The sequence below is a fragment of the Mixophyes fleayi genome, chromosome 1 (genome assembly GCF_038048845.1).
Source record: "Mixophyes fleayi isolate aMixFle1 chromosome 1, aMixFle1.hap1, whole genome shotgun sequence".
NCBI lineage: Eukaryota > Metazoa > Chordata > Amphibia > Anura > Limnodynastidae > Mixophyes > Mixophyes fleayi.
The window spans coordinates 435447514-435471341 of record NC_134402.1 but is presented as its reverse complement, the minus strand read 5'-3'; the positions used below and the strand labels follow the sequence as shown (position 1 = coordinate 435471341).

Genomic DNA, 23828 nt, shown 5'->3' with positions numbered 1-23828 from the left:
TGACCTGCTCTTGTCTGTTAGTACCCTGTCCTGTGGATACTCTGTTGGATTTCTTGTGTATGACCCCTGGCTGGACTTTGGACTCTGCCTGTTTGCTTGTGACCCTGACCCTTTGACCTGTACCTTGGACTCTGCTACTTTGCTTGTGACCCTGACCCTTGGCGTGTTTACTGACTACTCTGCTTGCCTATTTCCCTTGACGTTGGCTACTGTCTGACTACCCGCTGCCTCCTGGCCTGCCGCTACAGGCCTGTATTACCAACCCACACTACACCTGGACTTAAGTCCTGGGGGCATCTGAGTACCGGTGAGCACATTAAGCTCTAAGAGTGGTGAAGGGTGGTGAAGACCTCCGCCATCTAGTTCTGTGGGTTGGTGATCAGACCGTCAGCCTAACACTAGCCTCTAAATCTTCATGCATTCCCTGACAGCACCCGCTTAACCCCCTAAGCTATTCTACCTGATTACAACCCCTCTACACAGTTCACACAAAATGTACATTTATTCTCTTTTTGTGCTTAGTCAACCTTCTGGCTTCCAACATTGCTGTGTGACTGTATCATAATGACTCTGTAAGTACCTTTTCCCATTGTATTCTGGCTGGTCCAATAGGCAATATGTGGCTCGTATTCTCTTATATCATTCTGCTATTTTCTTACAGACTGCAAGCTGCTCTGTGTGTGTTAATACCCAGTATTGATATATTACTGTGCTTCTTCCCAATTGTAAGTCCCTGCACCCTATGCTGTCATTATAAGATAAATGTTAATAATGATCATAATAATTATACAAATTAAATATCTCAATTACCTGTTTTGTTTCGTTTTAAAGTTAAAGTAACAGTTTCATTTAGTAGAATTGACTAAGTGCCTCTCTCTCGCTAGTGGTTGCCTACTATCAATTAATTTATTGGCAGTAAAAAAAATAGTCAAATTCTTGCCTCTCAGTGAACATAAAAAGGAGATAGATAAAAAAAAAAACCACAAAAGCAATGGTTTTGTATCTCAATTGGTTAATAAAGCCTTTTTATTTTCATTCACTGCTGTTACTTTCATTTCATTTTAAAATTGCATAACGTGATACTGAAAATGTTGCTTAAATAGGTGCATTCATGTGCCCAGTCTGTATTCAGCATAGAACGTCCCCAATGTATTGAGCATTCGTGCACAAATAGGTACAGGACGATACAAAACATAATTTGCATTTCCTCTTTGTACTTTGGCAAATGACCTTTTGTATCTTTACAATATAATTACTTAGATTGAGTGGCTCGGTTGGCAAACAAGTTCAGTACAGATGGTTAAGAAAAATGTCGATATTGCTCAGACTGTGTATTAATGTCTTAGATAATGTATAAAATGAAAACGCCTTGGAGAATTGATATTTGCAATACATGCTTTATCTCTCCACTCAGTATAATTATGATAGCTGTAATCAGCTCTTACCAAGGCTCTTCCTGTAGCAATTAATATTATTTTTCACCAATGGTTATTGCTGAGCCTTGCCTGAAGCATACACCTGTTCACTATAGTACATTAATATACCTGAAAGTCTGTGTTGTCTTAACTACATTTGTCCAGCATGCTGTGTGTCCCATCCCTTTACTAACAAATGCTCTTTTAAAATATCTGTGGATGTTGTGTTGTTATCTTACTTAATCAGAATTAAGGGGCAGTTGTTATAAAACAGATTTTTGTGGAAAGTTTTATACAGACAAAATAGTTAATAGCTATACAATACCCTTGGTGGAGAAGGTGGACAATCCTTTTAAATTTACAAAAATTGACACTAAGGGATACATTTATCAAGTTGCGAGTTTCCGGCGGATTTGAAAAATGGAGATGTTGCCTATAGCAACCAATCAGATCAGTTATTATTTTGTAGAATGTATTGAATAAATAATACCTAGAATGTGACTGGTTGCTATAGGCAACATCTCCAGTTTCAAACCCGCCGGAAACTCGCAGCTTGATAAATTTACCCCATACGTTTGTGCTCCTCATTTATGCCCACATTATATCTCCCAACTGTCTCAATTTAGGTGGGACAGTACTGATTTAAAGGGCTATGTCCCACTTTCCCAGCATTGCCCCAGGGCGTTAGAGAGTTGGGAGATATGTGGCATAGCAGAGCAGCTTTGAACCTTTGCCCTGCAGCAATAAATGGGTCCTTTGGGGAGGGGGTAAGGAGGGCCTAGTACTTAAGAAGAGCTAAGAATGCCCCATCACGTCTCCATCATAATGATGTCATGCACCCAATGTGATGCTGTCGTGCCCCGCATTGATGGTATCAGGTCCACACCACCTTTGCTTCCGTCCCGATTTGAACTGCTTCCGGTTGGGAGATATGCCACATACAAAAATTGGATTAACTTTGTGGGACAAAACATTTAAATAAGTTCCAAGGGCTGGGAGGGGGAATTTCCCAGGTAGTAGCCAAGCACTTTTTACCCCTTAAAAAAACTTTGAGGTGGAGGATACCAGGCCTCAGCATATAATTTAAACGGGACACCGTTTGTACCTTACATGCAAACTTTATAATTAAACAGTCAACTTAGAGGCAGATTAATACAATGCAATAAAAAAATGAAAATGTATCGTAGCAACACAAGTAATAAGTAAAAAAGTGCTGATAAAGTGCCAAGACATCGATGAGGCTTGGCAGTACGGTAATTTAGGAGGAATGTCATAATGACTTTGTGTGTGGCTTCCCTGGCACAGTCCTTGAGATACAGGCTTGAAGCAGTCCTGGAACCGCCTGAGATCCTCCCTTACCCAGCCACAGACATATGCTATTTTTACCATGGGCACATGTTACCCTATTGTAAGGAGACTGTGGGGTCATTGATGGGCTTGAGCAGGAGAGATGTGAGTGTAAATACACATTTAGACAAGGAATGTTGTTTTTACAGTATACTCTATTTGTGCTTAATGATTTATTAGGAGAAGAGCACCCCACTAGGCATCTAAATTAGATAGGGTCCAGGGGAAGGAGCTTCAACTTTCACCGGACACAGGACCTTGTCTGATCACTGACAGTAGGCTCAGACTTGCTGATCTCCTCATGGATAGGCCACGGAATTAACTGTCCACTCTGAAGAGAAACTTGCTTCATGACAATTGAACACATAAAGACTCAGCTATACCTGACTATAGAAAAGGAAAATAATAGGACCTTAATTACGGGATTATTAGTTTCAATATTGAAAGGCGTTCACCTGTAGGGGCAGCACAGCGGGACACATCAAGCAGTAACAGGTGAAACCAAACATAGCTCAACATAGGAGGAAACGGAGCAGGCCAATAGTTGAGAACTAACTGGTCTTATGGGTTGTCATTTGCTCTCCTTACATTGTGCTTATATAATAAAAATATAAAATAAATGACCTTATTTTCTCCACATCTGGTGCCATCCGCTGTAGCGTCAAGTTTGGACCGGCATGAATCCTTTACGGAACACCATAAGGTCTGACAAATATTCTGGGAAAGAGAAAGTATTTTTTTTTTGTTATTTGATTAATTCAGTGCGTCTCCTTTTTGCTATAAAACTGACCCATACAATTCCTTATTCCAAAAATGATAACTATTTCTGGCAGTGGGTGTTTTAGGTAATGGAATCATTTTTCTACTTAACTGAGCGTCAATCAAAAAACAGGTTTACAGACTTGTGCACACGTTTTTGGCGCGGTACCAGGTGTCTTAATTATTTGACTGCAGATCAAACAACTACTACAGTGGTCAATGGTTCCTTTTGGCACCTGGATTTTCAAATAAGATGTCAGACAGCATAGATAAGCTTTTATAGGATATAAAACCCTAGGGTGGAATGTTCCATGTCATATCCGTTTGGCAATAAGCAGGTGACATAATCATTTCTGGTTTGAAGACCAGTGTTCTGTATTCATAAACCTCACATACATCTTCATAATGAGAATTTAAAGGCTATGGCTGTAATCAGTAAGCTCTTTATGGCAAACTAATGGTTTTCTCAATAGAATTCCCCCACACCTCAACTGCTTTACACTTGCATTTAGTATTCAGGTTACAAATACTAAGCAGTAACTGTAGCTCCATAATGACTCTCTACTGCTTTCTCTTGAGAGCTACTACACATGGATGTGTATATGGAACCCCGACCATACTCCAAATTTGAGGTCCCAGCACAGCAATATTCTGATGCTGGGACACATGAGCGGGCCTGATGTTCAATACCCTTTGGCTGAATTCATTTTCCATAAACTGAGCTGCTTCTTCCCTGTAGTGGAGCCACGGGAACGGCACGCTGAAACAGTCTTTCCCGGGGCTCCGCCTATTGAACCAATAGGAAGCCACAAGCAGAGAGTTGGTCCACGGCCTCAACGCCCATCAGGCAGACACATACAACAATTTTAACCATATGAATAAGCCCTATTTCACAGAAAGGAGGAGCCCTAGGAAATACGGCTTTAGCCGTCGGGGCTTAGCTAAAGGGAAGGAGCAAATATGTACGGTAAAAGTAAATTTTACAAAGGGTTTCCCTACCGCCCTCTCTAGGTGAATCATGCTCCTATCATGCCCTTTCATGTCTCTCAGCTTATCACTGCCAAATACAGTCGTCAAGGCAAGGAGGACCTAGCAAGCTGTGGGCCCCGATGCAAGGGAGGAGGAAACCGGGCCCACAGCTCGCTAGTTCCCATTGCAGCGGTGCACCAAACCTGCTGCAACAATGGTAGTTCCACAACTGCTTCAACGTCAATTCTACGGGGGTGGTCCAACCCATTCGAGTAACACAAAACTTTAATTTGGCATCAGCAGGCGGTTGTGGACATAGACACACACACGTTTTGGACACAGAATTTGGAAATGAAACATATTATAGATTAATTTAATGAAAGGAGTGGCTTTAAATTAGTAGGAGGTTGAACTTGGACTTAAAACTTTTGCACGTTGCGTCTCTTCTAGTTTGTGTAGATGTCTCCCATGTAGGCCTGGACCACCCTGACATAATGTTGTTAAACCAAGGCGATTTTTGATGCCTGTTCGCTGTACCACAGATATTTCATAAGTCAATGGAAGCAAACAATGTTAATTGGCGGTCTATATTGTAACCTTAGCAAAAATGCTAATTGCTATATTTAAGAAGTCTATTTTAAGCAATATAAGATGTTTCAGCCATTCACCAACACAGAAGTAAAGACATTGCCTAAGGATTGCCCTTAACACGGCTATATTAAAATCCCCTGCATTTGTGTATAAAAAAAGATATTAATAAAGTTACATAAAAGAATATCAAATTAATTGGAATTTGAAACTGCATCCTAGTTAATCATTATCCCAAGATATCGGGGACCATGTACTTTTCCATTAATGTAATTGTGGTTCCCTGTCTGTAATTGCTGTACTAATAGTATGGAAAACCACTGTTTATATAAACTGGTGTGATGCATATTACTGGAGTGTGAGAAATAAATACACCTTTTATAAACCTTTATCTCATCTTAGTTTTAATTACATTTCATAAAATGTGATAATGAGCTTTAAACTCTGACATTTCAGAATAGCAAAGTATCTCTATAAAAATGTTTATATCTGTCAGGGTGATCTTTGCCTAAACAAATACTTATTATAACGAATCACATATGAATCTGCATTTGCAATATAGACATTACAGAATGATTATTTATTACCTCTAAAAAGGAGCATGAGAATAAACACATTATAAAATAGTCTCTAGTTTAACTCTCACCTTCATAAGACTAATTCAGATGCTTGTGATGTGAAAGAGAGAGAGAGAGAGAGAGACACACACACACACACACACACACACACACACACACACACACACACACACACACAGAGACAGAGAGAGAGAGACAGAGAGAGAGAGAGAGAGAAAGAGAGAGACACAGAGAGAGAGAGACAGAGGGAGAGAGACAGAGAGAGAGATATGCAGAGCTCTTGGAGGGGAGATCTCAATTCTATGCCCTGGGGAGGGGGGGGGGTCCTTACACAAAACATCACCATTTTCATTAGGGGAGGGCTGGCAAATTTTAGCCCGGGGGACAAGACTGGACTCAGCAGCCTATTTTAAAAGAAAAATATGCAGGTGGCCCAGTGGCCAAGCCCAAGTAGCTCACTATGGGACCATCCCGGGGGGCTGATGCCCCCCAGTCCCCAGCCCAGGCTGCCCCTGATTTTCAACCTATTACAGCAGGGGGCTGGTCCATGATGACACGATTCGCTATCAATTGTGTCGGTAATCCCACCCCCATCCACTTTACTAACAAAGTCGGCAGGATGCAAGAGGTTGCCCTGCTCTCCCAGGAGTCCGGGAGAGCTCCCATAAATTAAAGAGTTTGCCAGACCTTCCGGGAGAGTAGGCAACTGTTACGGCTAGCGGTTACTGACATAAGCTTCCAGAACAGGTGACAGAGGTCATCACCTGTAGCAGCCGCCTTTCCCGAAGAGCTTGCTGCGCTCACAGGTACTCGGATGTCCTCAGGTCTTAACGGTTAGCGTACTGGAAGCTTGAGTGCAGTATCATAGCAGGTGGATAGGAGTTGGTAGGAGTGGATGGTCAGAAGCAGGCAAGGGTCAGGGGTCTGTAAGAGGCAGAATGGTCAGGAACAAGCCAAAGGGTCAGGGCTGGCAGCATACATGGATATCCAACAACAAAGCCAACAGTCAGGGCAGTCAGAGAGCAAGTAGGGCCCAGAAGCAAACCAGGGGGTCACAACAGGAGTCAGTCAGGAATTCAGCAGAGTAGCAGAGTATCTACAGAAAACTCAGGAACGGAGATGAAGGTCAGTTAATGCACTGCGCAAATGCTATAACCAGCGGGGAGGCTAAGACCTCGCTGCTTTGTATACATGGGGGCACACATGAGAAAATCAGCTTCAGATAGCTGTTAAATAATTGAATACGTGCACACATGATCGGCTGCCCTTTATGCCAGGATGTGGCAATGAGAAACAGACCATCTCGACCGTTGCCTTGGTGACATCTGGAACAGGGAAGAAGTGACGTTCCGGTCGTCATGGTGATGGCCAGGCTGCTGCCCGATTGTGCAATGAGTCGCAACGGCTTGGAGCACCACCGCAGCTGATACCAGAATTATATTACTGGCGAATACAGGTAGGTGCAAGAAGTCCATTGGAAATAACCTGTTTGGAGATGTTGATTGGATCGTTTTAAAAACAGATGCTTGCTAAACAGAATCCATAGACTGACACCTCATTGATGTGTATACACCACATGATGACTCATTGGGGTTCTGGGGTACAGCTTGGTATGTTTGATTACTGATATAAGATATAAGGGTCTATTTACTAAGATGCTATGAGCCAAAAATCTGGAGAAAATGGCTGTTTTCTCCAGAGAATGACCATCGCAGCTCTTCTTTTAATTTATCAAGAAGTTAAAGGAGGAGAAATCAGAGATTTCTCCTTTCTTAGCATGTCTAATGCTGGACACTGCAGTGTGGTCACTGATGAGACCCAATTTAACAATTTAGCCAGCCTTAAAAATCTAACGCCATCTCAAGATGCTTACTTTTTATGAACTACATCGCCATCGAAGAAGTGACTCTGGGTCCAGCGCCAGAGCCCCTCAGCCGTGCATGCTCAGTGGCCACTAGGGTCAGATCCTCCATTCTCCGGTAGCGTTAGGCTGCCGGTTAAGGAGGTACCGATATAAAATGACTCTTACTGCAGCTCACCAATGTTAAATAGACCCCATAGAATTATCAGAGCTTGTAGGACTAGTAATTTTATACTGGACATCTCTATCAAGACTTGACTTGCTGCACAATTGCAAAATGTATCTGCAATTACTATTTTAAACACAGCACTTTACATTTAACACATATTTTACTTGGCAGTGGCACCAGCAATAGACTAGCACTATGGGTTTTAAGCGCCATATATAATTTAGCACAGTATGTGAAACTTTCCTGGATTCTAATGTAGCGCATCCTCTCATGTCTAAACCGTGACCATGCCCAAGTTTCCCCTAATTCAATGGAAGTGTCTGATTGGCTGACGTTGCATGAAAATATTGACAGTTTAGCTAGCAAGAAAGTGCAACGTTCCCCATCAGGGGGCACAAGAGACTCATAGCCGCTGTCTGCAGCTGTTGTCTTCAGCCTTGTATCCTCCAGCACCAATCTATTTGGATATAATTGGGGAAATAGATATTTTATTATTAGTAACTTTTTTTTAAAATGAATATACATTTTATTTTATGGAATATAGATGGCAGGGGGACTCAAAGCACATATTTGATTGCATCCCGATGTGTGGCAAACCGATTAAAGCGAGATGTGACAGGATGGACCACTTATATCCTGTCTGTTGCTGCTGGGAACCTGGGCCATCGTTCCCTTTCGTTATCCCAAATGCGCCCTCTTGCCGCAGTAGGAGGGGCTTACAATGCTGCCACCACTGAGCTCCTTCTCTGGCACTCAGAACCACGTTTCTTCTGGGTAACTGACGCTAGTAGCGTGTCTTGTTGCTGGTGTACCTGGGCTGGTAACTCCGGACCTCTTACTATGGATCAGGGTTGCTGTGGATGGATTTCCCCCCCTGGCCTATCACACTAACCAGGGCTGCATGGGTAGCAGGCAGATCGGTGGCACTGGAAACGCTTGGGTCCAAACCTCAAACAGCCGGAGAACAGATTAGTTTTAGGGTCTAATCCTATAGATTGTAAGCTTGCGAGCAGGGTTTTCTTACCTTTCTGTCTGTATGTATTACCCAGTATTGTCTTATTAATGTTTGTTCCCAATTGTAAAGCGCTACGGAATTTGCTGGCGCTATATAAATAAATGATGATGATGATGATGATGATGATGATGATGAATACATTGTTCATGGTAATGCATGCAATGATTGAGTAGGTCATTTCGTGCCTGCCCTATACTTTATATAGCGAAGTAATATGAGCTTGAAAATTCCCTCTCCTGCAAGAGCAAAAAAGGGGAGGAAGTGAATGGGTTAAAGGTAAAAATCTATTCAGCTCTCACAATGAAAAGCATTTTCACGTCCAAAAAACAAATTTGCAAATATATATAAATATACATATATATACACACACACACATATATATATATATATATATATATGTGTGTGTGTGTATATATATGTATATTTATATATATTTGCAAATTTGTTTTTTGGACGTGAAAATATATATACAGAATGAAGATATGTAGTCAATTAACTCTGTAACAATAGACAGAATGCCTCAGAGATGATACATTAACCTTGGAACTACAGTCACCTTGTGTGTCGTGTGTTCCGGAGTCATTGTTCTTAAACGGTACATTATTTCATACATATTTTATGTGAAGCTGAAGAGTGCAAAAATAATGACTATATCTATAGCAGATGGTGTTTTTTCTTTACAGGCTTTAAGTATGAATAGACTGTAAGGAACATTTAATAATATCTCTGACAATAATACTCTTAACAATGATGATTTCTGAGGTATAATGATGGCCGTTGAGCAGTCCACTTAGGTACAGCCAACTTTTACACTAGTACGGAAAAGACACATTAAATAATGGATCTTATTTCAAGCACTTTATTTGCCGGGAGAAAAATAATGTATGTACGGTTTATAATACTTGGAGTTGTGTAGTTATAATATGGTCTATAAATCAGAATTACTATCACATTCCAAAATAAATAGAAATAAGTGTATTATCATTATCACCATTTATTTATATAGCGCCACTAATTCCGCAGCGCTGTACAAAGAATTCACTCACATCAGTCCCTGCCCTATTGGGGCTTACAGTCTAAATTCCCTAACATACACACACAATTTGTTAGCAGCCAATTAACCTACTGGTATGTTTTTGGAGTGTGGGGGGAAACCCAAGCAAACATGGGGAGAACATACAAACTCGTCACAGATAAGGCCATAGTCGGGAATTGAACTCATGACCCCAGTGCTATAAGGCAGAAGTGCTAACCACTAAGCCATCGTGGAAAGCTGCTATCAGAATGCTCACTACCTGATAATTGAACAATGGGGATACATCTGTTAATGTAGGTGTACTTTCTATGTTACTTGGGTGATTATAGATGGTTATAGGGGGTTTTGGGATCATTGTCGCACTAGTTTGCTGTAAGGGGTACAATACTTATTGAAATAATAATTTTTCTTTTCTTTTCTGACTTCTCCTCTAGGAATCCTTGCTTGATACTGAAAGTGATGTATATTGAGGCGCTATCAAAAAGCTATAATTTACATCAACTGGAGAAAAAGACAAACAGACAAATGGAATTGTGGTGCACTATGTAGTCCAATGTATTTATCATTCATTACCTTATAAACCAAGTCACTAATATTATTAAACATAACTTTTATTATTGATCTAATAAAATTATCTAAAATTGCAGCTGTTTGTCTTTTTCTCCAGTTGATGATTATAGTTGGTACAAGCTCTCCCTCCTCCTAACCTCTTTGGAGGAGGAGCTTGTTTATACCAATGGTAGTCAGCAGATCAATGCTGACTACACCGACACGACTTACCACGGCATCTTGAGTCCGGACGGCTGTTTCAACAATGAGGATCCATCACGATTCTTCTGTGAAGTGACTTGAAGCAATCCCGAAGAAAGAAGACGCCGGCGGGACTGGATGACGTCACTGACATAGGCGACGCTGTTAACGCTGCTCTTAAGGAGGTAATGTAACTATGAGTCCATGTACAATGTACTTTACAAAGGGTTGTACATTGTACATGGCCATGTACATTGTTGATGGATCCTCGTCGGGGAAGCAGCCGTCCGGACTCAAGATGTCGTGGTAAGTCTTGTCGGTGCAATCAGCAACGTTATTCCTTATCCCACCCGTTTATACCAACACATATTGTATATTGTAACAAACTTATTGTATCGATTAATTATGTTATATGTCTACTGTACATAAAAAAAAGTTTTATTCATGTTTTATCATTATATTTACTCTTCTGTTTTTCTTCACTTGTGAACACTTGCAATAACACTTACAATAACACTTTCCTTATTGCAGTGGTGCCGCTGCCTTTTGTGTGTTTTCATCTCCCATAATTCATTTGGGGGCCAAGCTTTAAGATCTGCGGCTTAGAAAAGATCTTAAACATTATACTGTAGCTTCATAAATCCTGACCTCGGCTCTTCATTGTGAATCTTGCCAGTCCCTGACCTTTGGCTCGTTTCATGTATTACCTCTGTCATTTGATTTGGTACCTCTCTCTCCAGTAGTCACCAATCTCATAGTAGGGCTCCTTTGGGAGCCGTGACTTTTTGTCACCTCGCAGTAAAATCCAAGGGGTATATTTACTAATCTGCAGGTTTGAAAAGTGGAGATGTTGCCTAAAGCAACCAATCAGATTCTAGTTATTATTCTGTAGAATGCACTAAATAAAACTAGAATCTGATTGGTTGCTATAAGCAACATCTCCATTTTTCAAACCTGCAGATTAGTAAATATACCCCCAAGTCATTTTAGCAAGTACTCTGGTGATGACTGAGGGGTTATTAGACTCTGTAGCCCAAGGAGCCAGTGCTAATGACTACAGACATGACAGAACAACTCTCTATCCGCGACCGTTACATGTTTAACGTAATTATTCCTGAATGCTACTTATATAACTACGATCACCTGTTTTAAAATCTTTTAATCAGTGACCATAACAGAACACAAACTTACTTCAACTATTTTACAGAAGGTTGCATTGGGTCCATACTGGAGTTGGCACTGGTGATTGACATCATATAACACTCCTGGGGCACTCAGCGGAAGCTTGAAATCTTTTTTTGCTGGTAAATCGTCAAGACAGAACCCCCATCCTCTACTGCAAACCAAGAATAAAGTCAGATTAGAAGCAAATTATCAATAAACCTCAACACAAAAAGATTCACACGTTCAAACCCAGATTTATGAAAAGACATTTGGGATCAGGATTAGGGGCCTGATTCATTAAGGATCTTAACTTAAGAAACTTTTTATTTCAGTCTCCTGGACAAAACCATGTTACAATGCAAGGGGTGCAAATTAGTATTCTGATTTGCACATAAGTTAAATACTGACTGTTTTTTCATGTAGCACACAAATACTTGATAGCTTATTTGTACACTGAAAGTTAAAGTTGATATTTGTGTGCTACATGAAAAAACAGTCAGTATTTAACTTATGTGCAAAACAGAAAACTAATATGCACCCCTTGCATTGTAACATGGTTTTGTCCAGGAGACTGAAATAAGAAGTTTCTTAAGTTAAGATCCTTAATGAATCAGGCCCTAGATCTCCAAAACTGCAAGAGTGACAGAGTTTTGTTTCATCCCCTTATATTTAAAAAAACAAACAAAAACAAATCAATGATAATTTTAATTATTGGTAGAATATGAATATTGTGTGTGGACTGAGGCTAAGGAGCACGTGGTAATGTTGCCAATGCATTGGGGGAAAGATTGCTTAAACCCTTCCTGCATGCAGCAATTGGACAACCGAATCACACTATGGGACAATAACACTCAAGATTATGTTATCTGCAAAAAGGGTACATTTGTTATCATTGACGTCTAGCCAGATATGTTTATTGTCTGACGATGGTCATATAAAGTTTGCCTGGCGACCCCAGGCTGGGGTTCCAGGGAATGAGACAGTAATACCCCTTCCACACAGAGCCATGAACCTGTGTGTCTGTGTGAATGGGGCGACCCTAGTCCACAACCGTGGTTGCGACCAGGGTTATTTGCGGGTTGGAGCCGGATACACCACACTCTGAAAGGTGTTCCTTGGTTATTCGACCTGGGTTCAGTTGCAAGCAGCTCATTCAAAGGGCTCAACTTGAATATCCAGAGCAGCCATTTGTCCAGTGTGACAGGCGATGACCCCAGGATACACCTGGGACCAAAGTGCGGTGTGAAGTGTTGCAACACGGGCTGAAACCATGTTCATTGTCCCGTGTTTGACCTGGGATTTTGGCGAGAAAGTGGTATTAAGGGGAAGGCAAACGACAGCCCTGTAGAACTGCTTCTTTAACTATAAAGGCTGAAGATAGGACTCGCATTATAGATACGTGGACAGCACGGTGGCTCAGAGGTTAGCACTTCTGCCTCACAGCACTGAGGTCATGAGTTTGATTCCTGACGACCATGGCCTGTGTGGAGTTTGTATGTTCTCCCTGTGTTTGCGTGGGTTTCCTCCGGGTGCTCCGGTTTCCTCCCACAATCCCAAAAACATACCGGTAAATTAATTGGCTGCTATTAAATTGACCTTAGCCTCTCTATCTATGTCTGTGTATGTATGTTAGGGGATTTAGACTGTAAACTTTAAAGGGGCAGGGACTGATGTGAGTGAGTTCTCTGTACAGCGCTGGGGAATTAGTGGCGCTATATAAATAGATGATGATGATGATGGTATATCTGGTTAGTTTCCTATGTCATGCTCACAGAATCTCATTACTCTATTTGGATGACAATGACCTGTCTTTTTCACAACTGTTCCTTAAGGGGCCAGAGTAAATAGTTACAGCTCTGGAACCCGCCAGCTGTGCTTTTTAGTGGAACCCCGTTTGGAAACCAAAACCCACTGTAATAATTATACTAATTTTTAATAGATTAAGCTGCTGCTCAAAGGGCTGCACCAGATATGCCAACCATTCCCCATTCACTTCTCTCCACAGCATTTGTTCATTCAGAGTGGTGCATTCTGGTCAGAAAACAGCATTATTCAAAAACACCCATATGACATTGCCCAGCTATTTGCAGCTATGGGGTCTTCTTAAAAACTGCAGCTGTTCAGGATGCCGAGCCTCAATAAATCCATGTGTATGGGGCTATTACTGGTTTCTAAATATGACATATTCTGGAAAATCATATTCATGTTCAGAAGCAGTTGGGAGAGGAACAGATGGCAAGAATTAAAGCTCTACAATAAACCCACCCCCAGTAAAAGACATACAATGATGTCCTCTATGGTTTCAGTATGGTGTTTCCCACGAAAAAAAACCAAATCTATTTTAGCATCTGCTTATATGATCCTTATACAACTAAGATTCTATAAAATATTATATAACACCCATAGGTACAATAATAATATAACACAAATACTTAAGATCCAAGTAAAAAATATTAATATAATAATAATGTAAAAATAAAAAAAGCATAATAAAACAGCAGTATATTACGAAGCTGCTTTACTATGCTTTAAATGTTAACATGCAGTTATTATTTCTAATAAACACTGGTACACAGGAAATTATTATTAATATTATTACTATTATTACTTATATATAAGGCTCACAAAGTGTCCACAGCGCCGCACATAGAGCATGGGGAAAAAAACAAAACAAGAACAGGACACGTCCTACAGGGCATTACAAGAATAAAGTGTATTAACCTATCAACCCTGTAGAGCATAGGACAAAAGAGGACGTGGCATACTGGGTAACACAAATAAAGTTCAGGAAATTATCAATCCACTTGTACTAAGAACGCATAAGTGAAGGACAGGATATTAAGAAGCTGGAGAGTGGAAGGGAGTGAGAACTAAAGCAAGCAGGAGAGGGGAGAGAGAGATAAAGCAAGCAAGAGAGGGGAGAGAGATAAAGCAAACTGGAGAAGGGAGAGAGAGATATAGAAAGAAAGACAGGGGAGAGAGAGACAAAGTAAGCAAGAGAGGGGTGAGAGAGAGAGATAAAAAGTAAGCAAGAGAGGGGAGAGACAGACAAAGCAAGCAAGAGAGGGGAGAGAGAGACAAAGCAAGCAAGAGAGGGGAAAGAGAGACAAAGTAAGCAAGAGAGGGGAGAGAGAGAGATAAAGCAAGCAAGAGAGGGGAGAGAGAGATAAAAAGCAAGCAGGAGAGGGGAGAGAGAGATAAAGCAAGCAAGAGAGGGGAGAGAGAGATAAAAAGCAAGCAGGAGAGGGGAGAGAGAGAGATAAAGCAAGCAAGAGAGGGGAGAGAGAGATAAAAAGCAAGCAAGAGAGGGGAGAGAGAGATAGAGCAAGCAAGAGATGGGAGAGAGATAAAGCAAGACAGGGGGGAGAGAGAGATAAAGCAAGCAAGAGAGGGGAGAGAGAGATAAAGCAAGAGAGGGGGAGAGAGAGATTAAGCAAGTAGGAGAGGGGAGAGAGAGATAAAGCAAGCAAGAGAGGGGAGAGAGAGATAAAAAGCAAGCAATAGAGGGGGAGAGAGAGATAAAGCAAGTAGGAGAGGGGAGAGAGAGATAAAGCAAGTAGGAGAGGGGAGAGAGATAAAGCAAGCAGGAGAGGGGAGAGAGAGAAAAAGCAGACAGGAGAGGGGAGAGAGAGATAAAGCAAGCAAGAGAGGGGAGAGAGAGATAAAGCAAGCAAGAGAGGGGAGATAGAGATAAAAAGCAAGCAAGAGAGGGGAGAGAGAGATAAAGCAAGCAAGAGAGGGGAGAGAGATAAAACAAGCAAGAGAGGGGAGAGAGATAAAGCAAGTAGGAGAGGGGAGAGAGAGATAAAGCAAGCAGGAGAGGGGAGAGAGAGAAGAAGCAGACACGAGAGGGGAGAGAGAGATATAGCAAGCAAGAGAGGGGAGAGAGAGATAAAGCAAGCAAGAGAGGGGAGAGAAAGATAAAGCAAGCAGGAGAGGGGAGAGAGAGATAAAGTAAGCAAGAGAGGGGAGAGAGAGATAGAGCAAGCAAGAGAGGGGAGAGAGATAAAGCAAGACAGGGGGGAGAGAGAGATAAAGCAAGCAAGAGAGGGGAGAGAGAGATAAAGCAAGAGAGGGGGGAGAGAGAGATAAAGCAAGCAAGAGAGGGGAGAGAGAGATAAAAAGGAAGCAAGAGAGGGGGAGAGAGAGATAAAGCAAGTAGGAGAGGGGAGAGAGAGATAAAGCAAGCAGGAGAGGGGAGAGAGAGAAAAAGCAGACAGGAGAGGGGAGAGAGAGATATAGCAAGCAAGAGAGGGGAGAGAGAGACAAAGTAAGCAAGAGAGGGGAGAGAGAGATAAAGCAAGCAAGAGAGGGGAGAGAGAGATAAAAAGCAAGCAAGAGAGGGGAGAGAGAGATAAAGCAAGTAGGAGAGGGGAGAGAGAGATAAAGCAAGCTTTACCTGTGCCCCAGAGTGTGGACGCAACTAACAGGATTAAAGCGGGAGAAGACAAGGGAAGGTGGGAAGACAAGGGAGAAGATGAGACCAAGGGCAGGTCCCAGAGATGAGAATATCACGTAGGGGAGTCGAGGGGAAAGGCAACAAAAGGAGGACAGGAGGGTAAGAGGGCCCTGCTCGCGTGAGTTTATAATCTAAATGGGCGGGGCAGACTAACAACAAACACAAAGCAGGGAGTAAGGGTGAACAAGAGTAGGTGGTAAGATGAACAGAGGAGGAAAGAGAAAGAGGGTGAGGAGTACTAAGACTAGTGAAGAGGGATCATGAAGGGGTAGGTAGTGAAAGGCAGGGGGTAAGATAGACAGAGGAAGGGTAGGCTTCCCTCAACAGGTGGGTTTAAGGGAGTGTTTGAAGATGCGCAGCCTATGAGATAGCCTCATAGAGCGAGAGAGATCATTCCAGAGATGAAGGGATCATGCAAAAAGATGCTGTATCCATTAATAACCAGATATTTGCTTTCAATTTTTTTAATTCTTGTAGAACAATGACAGGCATGAGACAAGGTCCTATTTCTTTAATTAACAATGATCTCAAAATATTGTCTGAGATTCTGATGAACAGACTTCCCTTCATGCTTCATCTTTCCCACACAGGTCAGGCTGCATTTGTACAATGGCGACAGGTGTCTGACGATGTTAGAAAAATTGATTAACTTCATTTGTCATGTCTGCAAATTTCGGACCATAAGAATGTTACTGTCAATACATACTTAGCTCTTGATGTTTCTACAACTGTTTCTCCAGATGTACAAAGCTGCCCAGGTGTACTTTCTAACCTTTAGGTTTTTAAATCAGAGAAGGAACTTAACGGGGCTTTCCCTTGTCTTTCTTCTTATTTGCTCTCTGTCTGGAAAGCCTGGAAACCATCAATTAAAGGTCGACAGTTTGATGCCACAGAGTAATAATAAAGCCTCTCTGCAGATGACCTGCTCTTGACAATTAGCACTTCACAAATTTCTCTACCAAATCCCAGAGGATTTTTAATTTATTTCAAGGTACAAAATCAGCAATACTGAATTTCAAGCCCTCAATATGCTGATGCCACAGCCTGAAGAGGATCTTCTCCAAGTGAACTTGTACTTTAGATGGCAAGATTATATCAAACTCAATCTACAATTTAAAGATCACAATGTTCAAAAAATAGAGCTCATTAATCCACTAGAATAAAGTAAAATATATATCAAATCTTTATAATGTTTATTATTTAAAAAAGCATTTGCTCACAAACAGAACCCATCTATATTTTACAAGTTTTAATTTTAATTTTAAATTTTTATATATTGCTAAAATTGAATAGTTTGTTATGATAAAGTGAAGGAAAAGGTGAATGTTAATAATTAAAACACAAAAAAACTACATACCCATAAGACATGCCGGATAGTATTATTTTAATTCAATATTGTTATGCCTAATTTGACAATTTTGTTTAAATTAGTTGTTGTTAGGCTCTTATTTTAATAAATTTCTAGTAAATTTCTAAAATCCATTAAGTAATTATAGAGTGTATTTCTTTGCTACTAATAAACTATTTCATCTGTGTGCTATTCTTCTATCTGATACTCTGCAAGTTCCATATCCCTAGTGTCCAGTACACTGAAACTGGACATCAAATATTGTCTGCAGTAAATCTAAATAATAAAGAAACTATACTTCAGAATTTGAAAAAGTAGTATAGAATTGTATTAATTTAAGTTCCTCTATATGGGGCCATTGATTAGAAGGCAGGGAAATATTTGTGTATAGGTCTTTTAAGCAGATGCTAATGGTAACCTAATGAAAGGATTCATTTTACCAGTCAGATATTATTTAGGAAGTTAATAATTTCAATCGAAATAAAACATTATATTTCAGCATTCTATTCCCCAAATGATATAGTATCTACAGACTTGCGTCATAGGGTTCAGTATCAGTGGCTACGGGTATCTTAATTGGAAACATGTGCGGGTATAGAGGGTTGGGTTAGGGTATAGAGCTTCAAATGCTGCTACTCACAAAAGTATTGGATTGATTTGAGTTAAACTTTGAGTAATTCTATTATCATTACAGACATAGTCGCATACAAGTCTCTTAGACAGGTACTGATTTTAACCTGGTAGTAACATTTCCTTTCCTTTGGCATTATCGATCAGATGCCAGATATTTCATGGAAAAGTTGCTAATTTCAATTAAAGTAAAGTATCTAATTGACCCAAATCATTAGAACTCAGGCAGCATAAAGTATCAAAAGAAAATAAAATTCACTCACTCTAAAAACCGCGTGATGTATTCTCTGCTGCATGCTGACCAGGTCAGTGGCGAGGTGTCATAGTGTAACTGTCGGGACATTATGTACGGATGTCCTCCTGTTGACTCACAATCATTGCCCTGTCCATCATGCTGAATCCCGAAACTGTGTGAAAATGACAGTATACATTATTTATGTGCAAAAAAACCCATACTGAAATAGACAGACTGCTCATGACATGTAAATATAGAATTAATTGTTTTAATTAAAAATTATTTTGAAGCAAAAATTACAGAATATGTTACATTAGTAACACTCTTCCATATTAATTAAATTTAATGTTGTATATGATTTAAATATCAAATTGTAATTTAAGGGTATTTTATTAGATTATCCATATTAATGTTCTGTATTTACTGGTATATTTTTAAATCCACGGAAATAACCTTAACCCATTTATTAAATAGTTTGATATTCTGACCAATGAAATATCCAGCCCTATATTTTCACTAAGTGCAATAAATTATTTGTTTTTCCCCAATTTCACGAACGTTAGTCACAGAAGCAAATTATGGTACAGAAATAGATATAATATTTTGCAGGGAGGAAGGCACCATAGCTACTGGTAGATCTGGGACAAAGGTGGTGAATAACCTTCAAGTAAGTGATGTGACTTCCTGTCAACTGAATACTTTCAAAACCTTATCACTAAATAGATTACAGAATTCATTAACAGTTCTTTTAAAACACTAAAGACTTTTCATAAAAGAGGCGATACATCTTATTTAGCGTTGTGTAATTGTTGGTCACAGTATACTGTACTAAGAGGGGGTAAGAGTTAGGATTGCAGGGGCGTAACATTTAAACGCCTGGCCCGATAGCAATATTTAGAGGAGCCTCACTTATGATGGTCCATGTCCCCCGCCCCATCTGTTTTCAGAATGCACGGGGGCCAGCATGTGTTTAGTAGCCCAAATGTGGTTTCACTGTGCATGGGCTGGACTCTATGAAGAGCACTCTGGGCCTGGAACACCTATCTCTTTCACCAATCACCCTTGACGTCTCCCCCAAAGACCACACACAGACACACGCATCCAATTCCACTGCTCAAAGTTGGAGCTAACATAGTTGAACGGACTGCAGCTGCCAGCCCCCCAACCCACAGCTGCAGGCTGAATAACAGCTGTACCCCTGCTACCACGTTGGTAGTTCTGTAGACCTGTGATTGTGATGTATGTTAAACACTGATTGATAGCCAAGCTCTTATTGTTTGCTATGTGCTATATCACCTTTTCTGCATAGCTATCTGTTTTCCTGTTCAGACATTTTTATAAATTTCATTAGTAAAATTGACAAGTTTGTTAAGCATTTTTCAAGCTAATTTATTTAAGGGCACATTGACCTCAGAACTGCCAGGGATTGCTGTGATTTGTAGTGCCACAGAGTCATTTATTTTTTAAACTTTAACTTAACTGTCCCAAAACCAAGCAACAGAGGGAATTGGGATGAACAGTCAGCATGGGGCTGGTTTTCCCTATAGAGGCTGCAAATTTTTCGCGGATCTGATGTCCCTTGAATTGGGATGGTTTCACTACGACACTGAGACCACTGGTTTTGTTTATTTCAATTAGGCAGGGAGCATGCCGTATTTTCTTACAATTTATTCTTTTATTTTATACAAGTTAATCGCAAGTTGATGATGATGACTGGCATATATAGAAAGCTGTAACATAAAAATAATCTTAAAGGGCCTGAGTCATTAAGGAGAGCAAAGCAAAATAAGGAGTAACTGTGCACATGGGCAAAACCATGTTGCATTGGAGGGGGAGGTAAATTTAAAATGTGGGGACAGATTTATAGTTGGAGAAGGGTATACCCTAGATCAACTTTAAATTTCAGTGTAAAAATAAAGTTATCACGTATTTGTGTGCTACATGACAAAACAACCAGTATTTTCTTTATGTGCACAATAATAAACAAATTTGCACCCCTTGCATTGTAACATGGTTTTGTCCAGGATCCAATTTACTCCTTTTTTGCCTTGCTCTTCTTAATGACTGAGGTCTAAAGTGTATTATTACACGGTATTTTATACTTGTCTGAAGATGGACCAATCAAAACACACAGGTTAGGCTGCAATTTTGCGGGCAAAAATTTAATCAGCATACTCTAAATGAGGCACATTATGTTTTGGTGTGTCATATATAGCTATAATAAATTTAAGGACTGCTAAACCGCACAATGGAAATAAAAGTAATAACCATATGGGTAAAATGTGTTAATCTTACATTGCCCTGCAGCTCTGTTAAATACTAAAACATTTATTTTTTTTCTTATCATTATTATTATTATTATGTATTTATATAGCACTAGCAAACGACACAGTGCTTTAGAACTGGGAACAAACACAGTAATAAAATAAAACTGGGTACCAACAAACAGAAAAAGTGGTAGTGGGATCGGATAGAGGTCCAAAAGCTGAGAAGACAGTCATCTGACCTATTTTGCCATTATAGGTTCTGCCCCTAAATATGAACCAATCAATCCACACAGTGCATTTCTGCAAAGCAATGCTGCCAAGCTGTCAGTCACTTTGCATCTGCTCTGTTAGAGAAGAACCTCACTGTTAACAAAGCAACCTGCTACAGAGGAGTGAGAGAGAGAATGGTAGACATATTTTTCATATTTAAATAAAAATACTTCAGTTTGTTCACGTATATTATTCAGCTACGTAATAAACAACTGATTTATACTAATGAGGGCTTTACTTGCTCTTCAAACACATAAAGCAGTGTTAGTTCTTTATAGAGACAAATTGTATCATACCTGTGTCCAATTTCATGTGCAATGGTAAATGCTGTGGGGAGACCTGAATCTTCATTGATGTTGCAGCTCCTGAATGGTTGACACATTCCTGACAGGTGAGACAGGCCTAAGGTTTCACAAGGACTGTTTCTACTTGCACAAATATCCTTCCTAGAAAAAATTTAATAATATAAATACACAAACAAACATATATGTAAGATACATAATTCTATAATACTAATATACCAATCAGCCACGACATGAATACAACTGATAGGTAAAGTGAAGGACATTGATTATCTTCCAACAATTGTACCTGCAAGGGGTGTGATATATTTCAGGCTTTTACTCTTCTTTTCCACGGGAGGATTCTGTCCTCCCTGACCACATCTGCGCTATGGTGTACCGCCCCAGTCAAACTCCCCACCTGCCACTGTCCTCGGAGTGCGTCATTTCATGAAGTTGATGTGTTGGAAGCAGGAAAAATGGGTAAGCGTAAGGATCTGAGTGACTTTGACAATGGTCAAATTGTAATGGCTAGAGGACTGGGTCAGAACATCTTCAAAATGGCAGGTCTTGTGGGGTGTTCCAGGTATGGAGTGGTTAGTATCTACCAAAAGTGGTCTAAGGAAGGACAACCAGTGAACCGGTAACAGGGTCATGGGGACCCAAGGCTCATTGATGTGCGCGGGGAGTGACGGCTAGCCCTTCTGGTCCAATCCCACAGAAGCGCTACTGCTGAAAAAGATAATGCTGGCTATGATAGAAAGGTGTTTGAACATGGGGCTGCATGGTGGCAGACTGGTCAAATAATAATAAATAATAAAGTGCCCACGCTGACCCTTTTCCACACCCAAAAGTGCCTACAATGGGCACGTGAGTGTCAGAACTGGACCATAGAGCAATGGAATGGCCTGCTCTGATGAATTATATTGCCTTTTATATCATGTGGACAGGCAGGTGTGTGTGCGTTGTTTAACAGGGGAAGAGATAACATCAGGATGCACTATGGTAAGAAGGCAAGCGGGCGGAGGCAGTATGATGTAACACTGTTGCAGACCAAGTACACCTCTACATGGCTATGGTTCCCTGATGGCAGTGGCCTCAGCAGGATAATGCACCCTGCCACACTGCAAAAATTGTTCAGGAATGGTTTGAGGAACATGACAAAGAGTTCAAAGTGTTGACTTGGCTCCAAATTCCCCAGATCTCAATCCTGGCTCACCTCTGGCCGTTTAAATTATTGGCGCTGCGGCGAGCCAATGAGAGCTTGCGGAAGTGCCAAGTGATGACGTCACGCCGGCTGTTATTTAAGCCGCCAGGCGGAGCTATCTTGGCAGACGTTCATCGGCGGAGAGAGAAAAGGACGTCGTGGGACGTCTGGAGCGCCGGATAAAGAAAGAAACGCAGGCGGAGGTGGCAGGGTGCCCTTGTCAGGGCAAGGAGCTACCCTGCCACAAGAAGACAGCGCCAGAGACGTTGGTGGGGAGCCCTTGTAAGGGCTAAGAGCGCCCCATCCAGAAAATCGTTCGAAGCCCCGCGCCAAAGAGGAGAAGAGGCGCCGCCGGCTGGAAGGTCCGGAAAAGACGGCGAGATTAAGCTGAGTATCCTGCGCAGAGCAGGTAAGTATAAACACAGCAGTTAGGTCGGGCACAAGGCCAGTGGGCACTGTTGGGCACTAGGCCCGTGGCAACAGTTAGGGGCACAAGGCCCAGGGTTAATTGGGCACAAGGCCCATATAGGTAGTTAGGGGGCTTTAAGCCCATTGCAGAAAAAGGGCACAAGGACCTAGCTAGTGGGCTAGAGCCCATAGTCAGGTAAGGCCACAAGGCCTAGTCAGGGGGCATAAAGCCCAAAGTGAAGGGCACAAGGCCCTAGTTAGTGGGCTCAGAGCCTTAGGCAGAGGGGGCAAAAAGTAACAGTAGAGCAGAAGACTCCTGCTAGTGCTATACTAAACCGTCTGGTTAGATAGCTGGTGTGTGTATTACGTGGTCAGCCTGCCAGATACTGGGAGCAGAGTCTTATTCCGCCTGTTTGGCGAATACTGTATTGTGCATTGTGTTTGGTTGTGCTATGTGTGTTTGTTTACAGGTGCAAGACGTCAGGCCCCCATCAAAGGTAGGCTCTTGTTTCCACTGTTTTCCTGTTATAACCTGTGTCTGTGGGGACAAGGGTTAGTTAGGAGCACACACACAGTTAGGGAAGAACACACGGTAGTCTTCTTGTCCCGTAGGTCCCTGGGGTTACGCTGATTTCCAGAGGCAGTGATTGGGCACTTCACTGACAGTACAGAACAGCCCTTTTGAATTCCAGCACTCAGTCTCGTGGTTCCATTTGGGTATCCAGTCTAAGTTCCAGCAGGGTCCCTGACGGTTCCGGATTGGGCGGTGTTCTGCTTGGGTGAAGGCAGCCGTTTCGAGTTCTGGTAGTGACGACTGGTGGTTCCGTGCGGAAGCTGACACACCGGCAGGGCCGGATTAACCCGAGGTCTAACTGGGCTATAGCCCAGGGGCCTCGGGCATCCAGGGGGCCCTTCAAACTCCTCAGCAGCATTATTGATCGGTCGGGGGCGGGGGCGCCCCCGGCCCGATCGATGCTGCTGAGTACTGTCAGTGCAGTCCTCCGTCCCGGCGCGCTGTAGTCTGCTTACTGAGGAGATCTCGCGAGAGTTCATGAACTCTCGCGAGATCTCC

At 41.5% G+C, this 23828-nt stretch overlaps 1 protein-coding gene across 1 annotated transcript in view; it reads right to left on the bottom strand.

The window, feature by feature from the left end:
• Window positions 1-23828, bottom strand: part of ADAMTS12 (ADAM metallopeptidase with thrombospondin type 1 motif 12) — a 461827-nt gene that overhangs the window by 191202 nt on the left and 246797 nt on the right. The window contains exons 7-10 of the mRNA XM_075214451.1: window positions 21157-21306; window positions 18352-18495; window positions 11679-11823; window positions 3387-3479 (exon numbers count right to left, since the gene is read on the bottom strand). Coding sequence (XP_075070552.1) covers window positions 3387-3479; window positions 11679-11823; window positions 18352-18495; window positions 21157-21306 — 532 coding nt within the window. The remainder of the gene's footprint in view (window positions 1-3386; window positions 3480-11678; window positions 11824-18351; window positions 18496-21156; window positions 21307-23828) is intronic.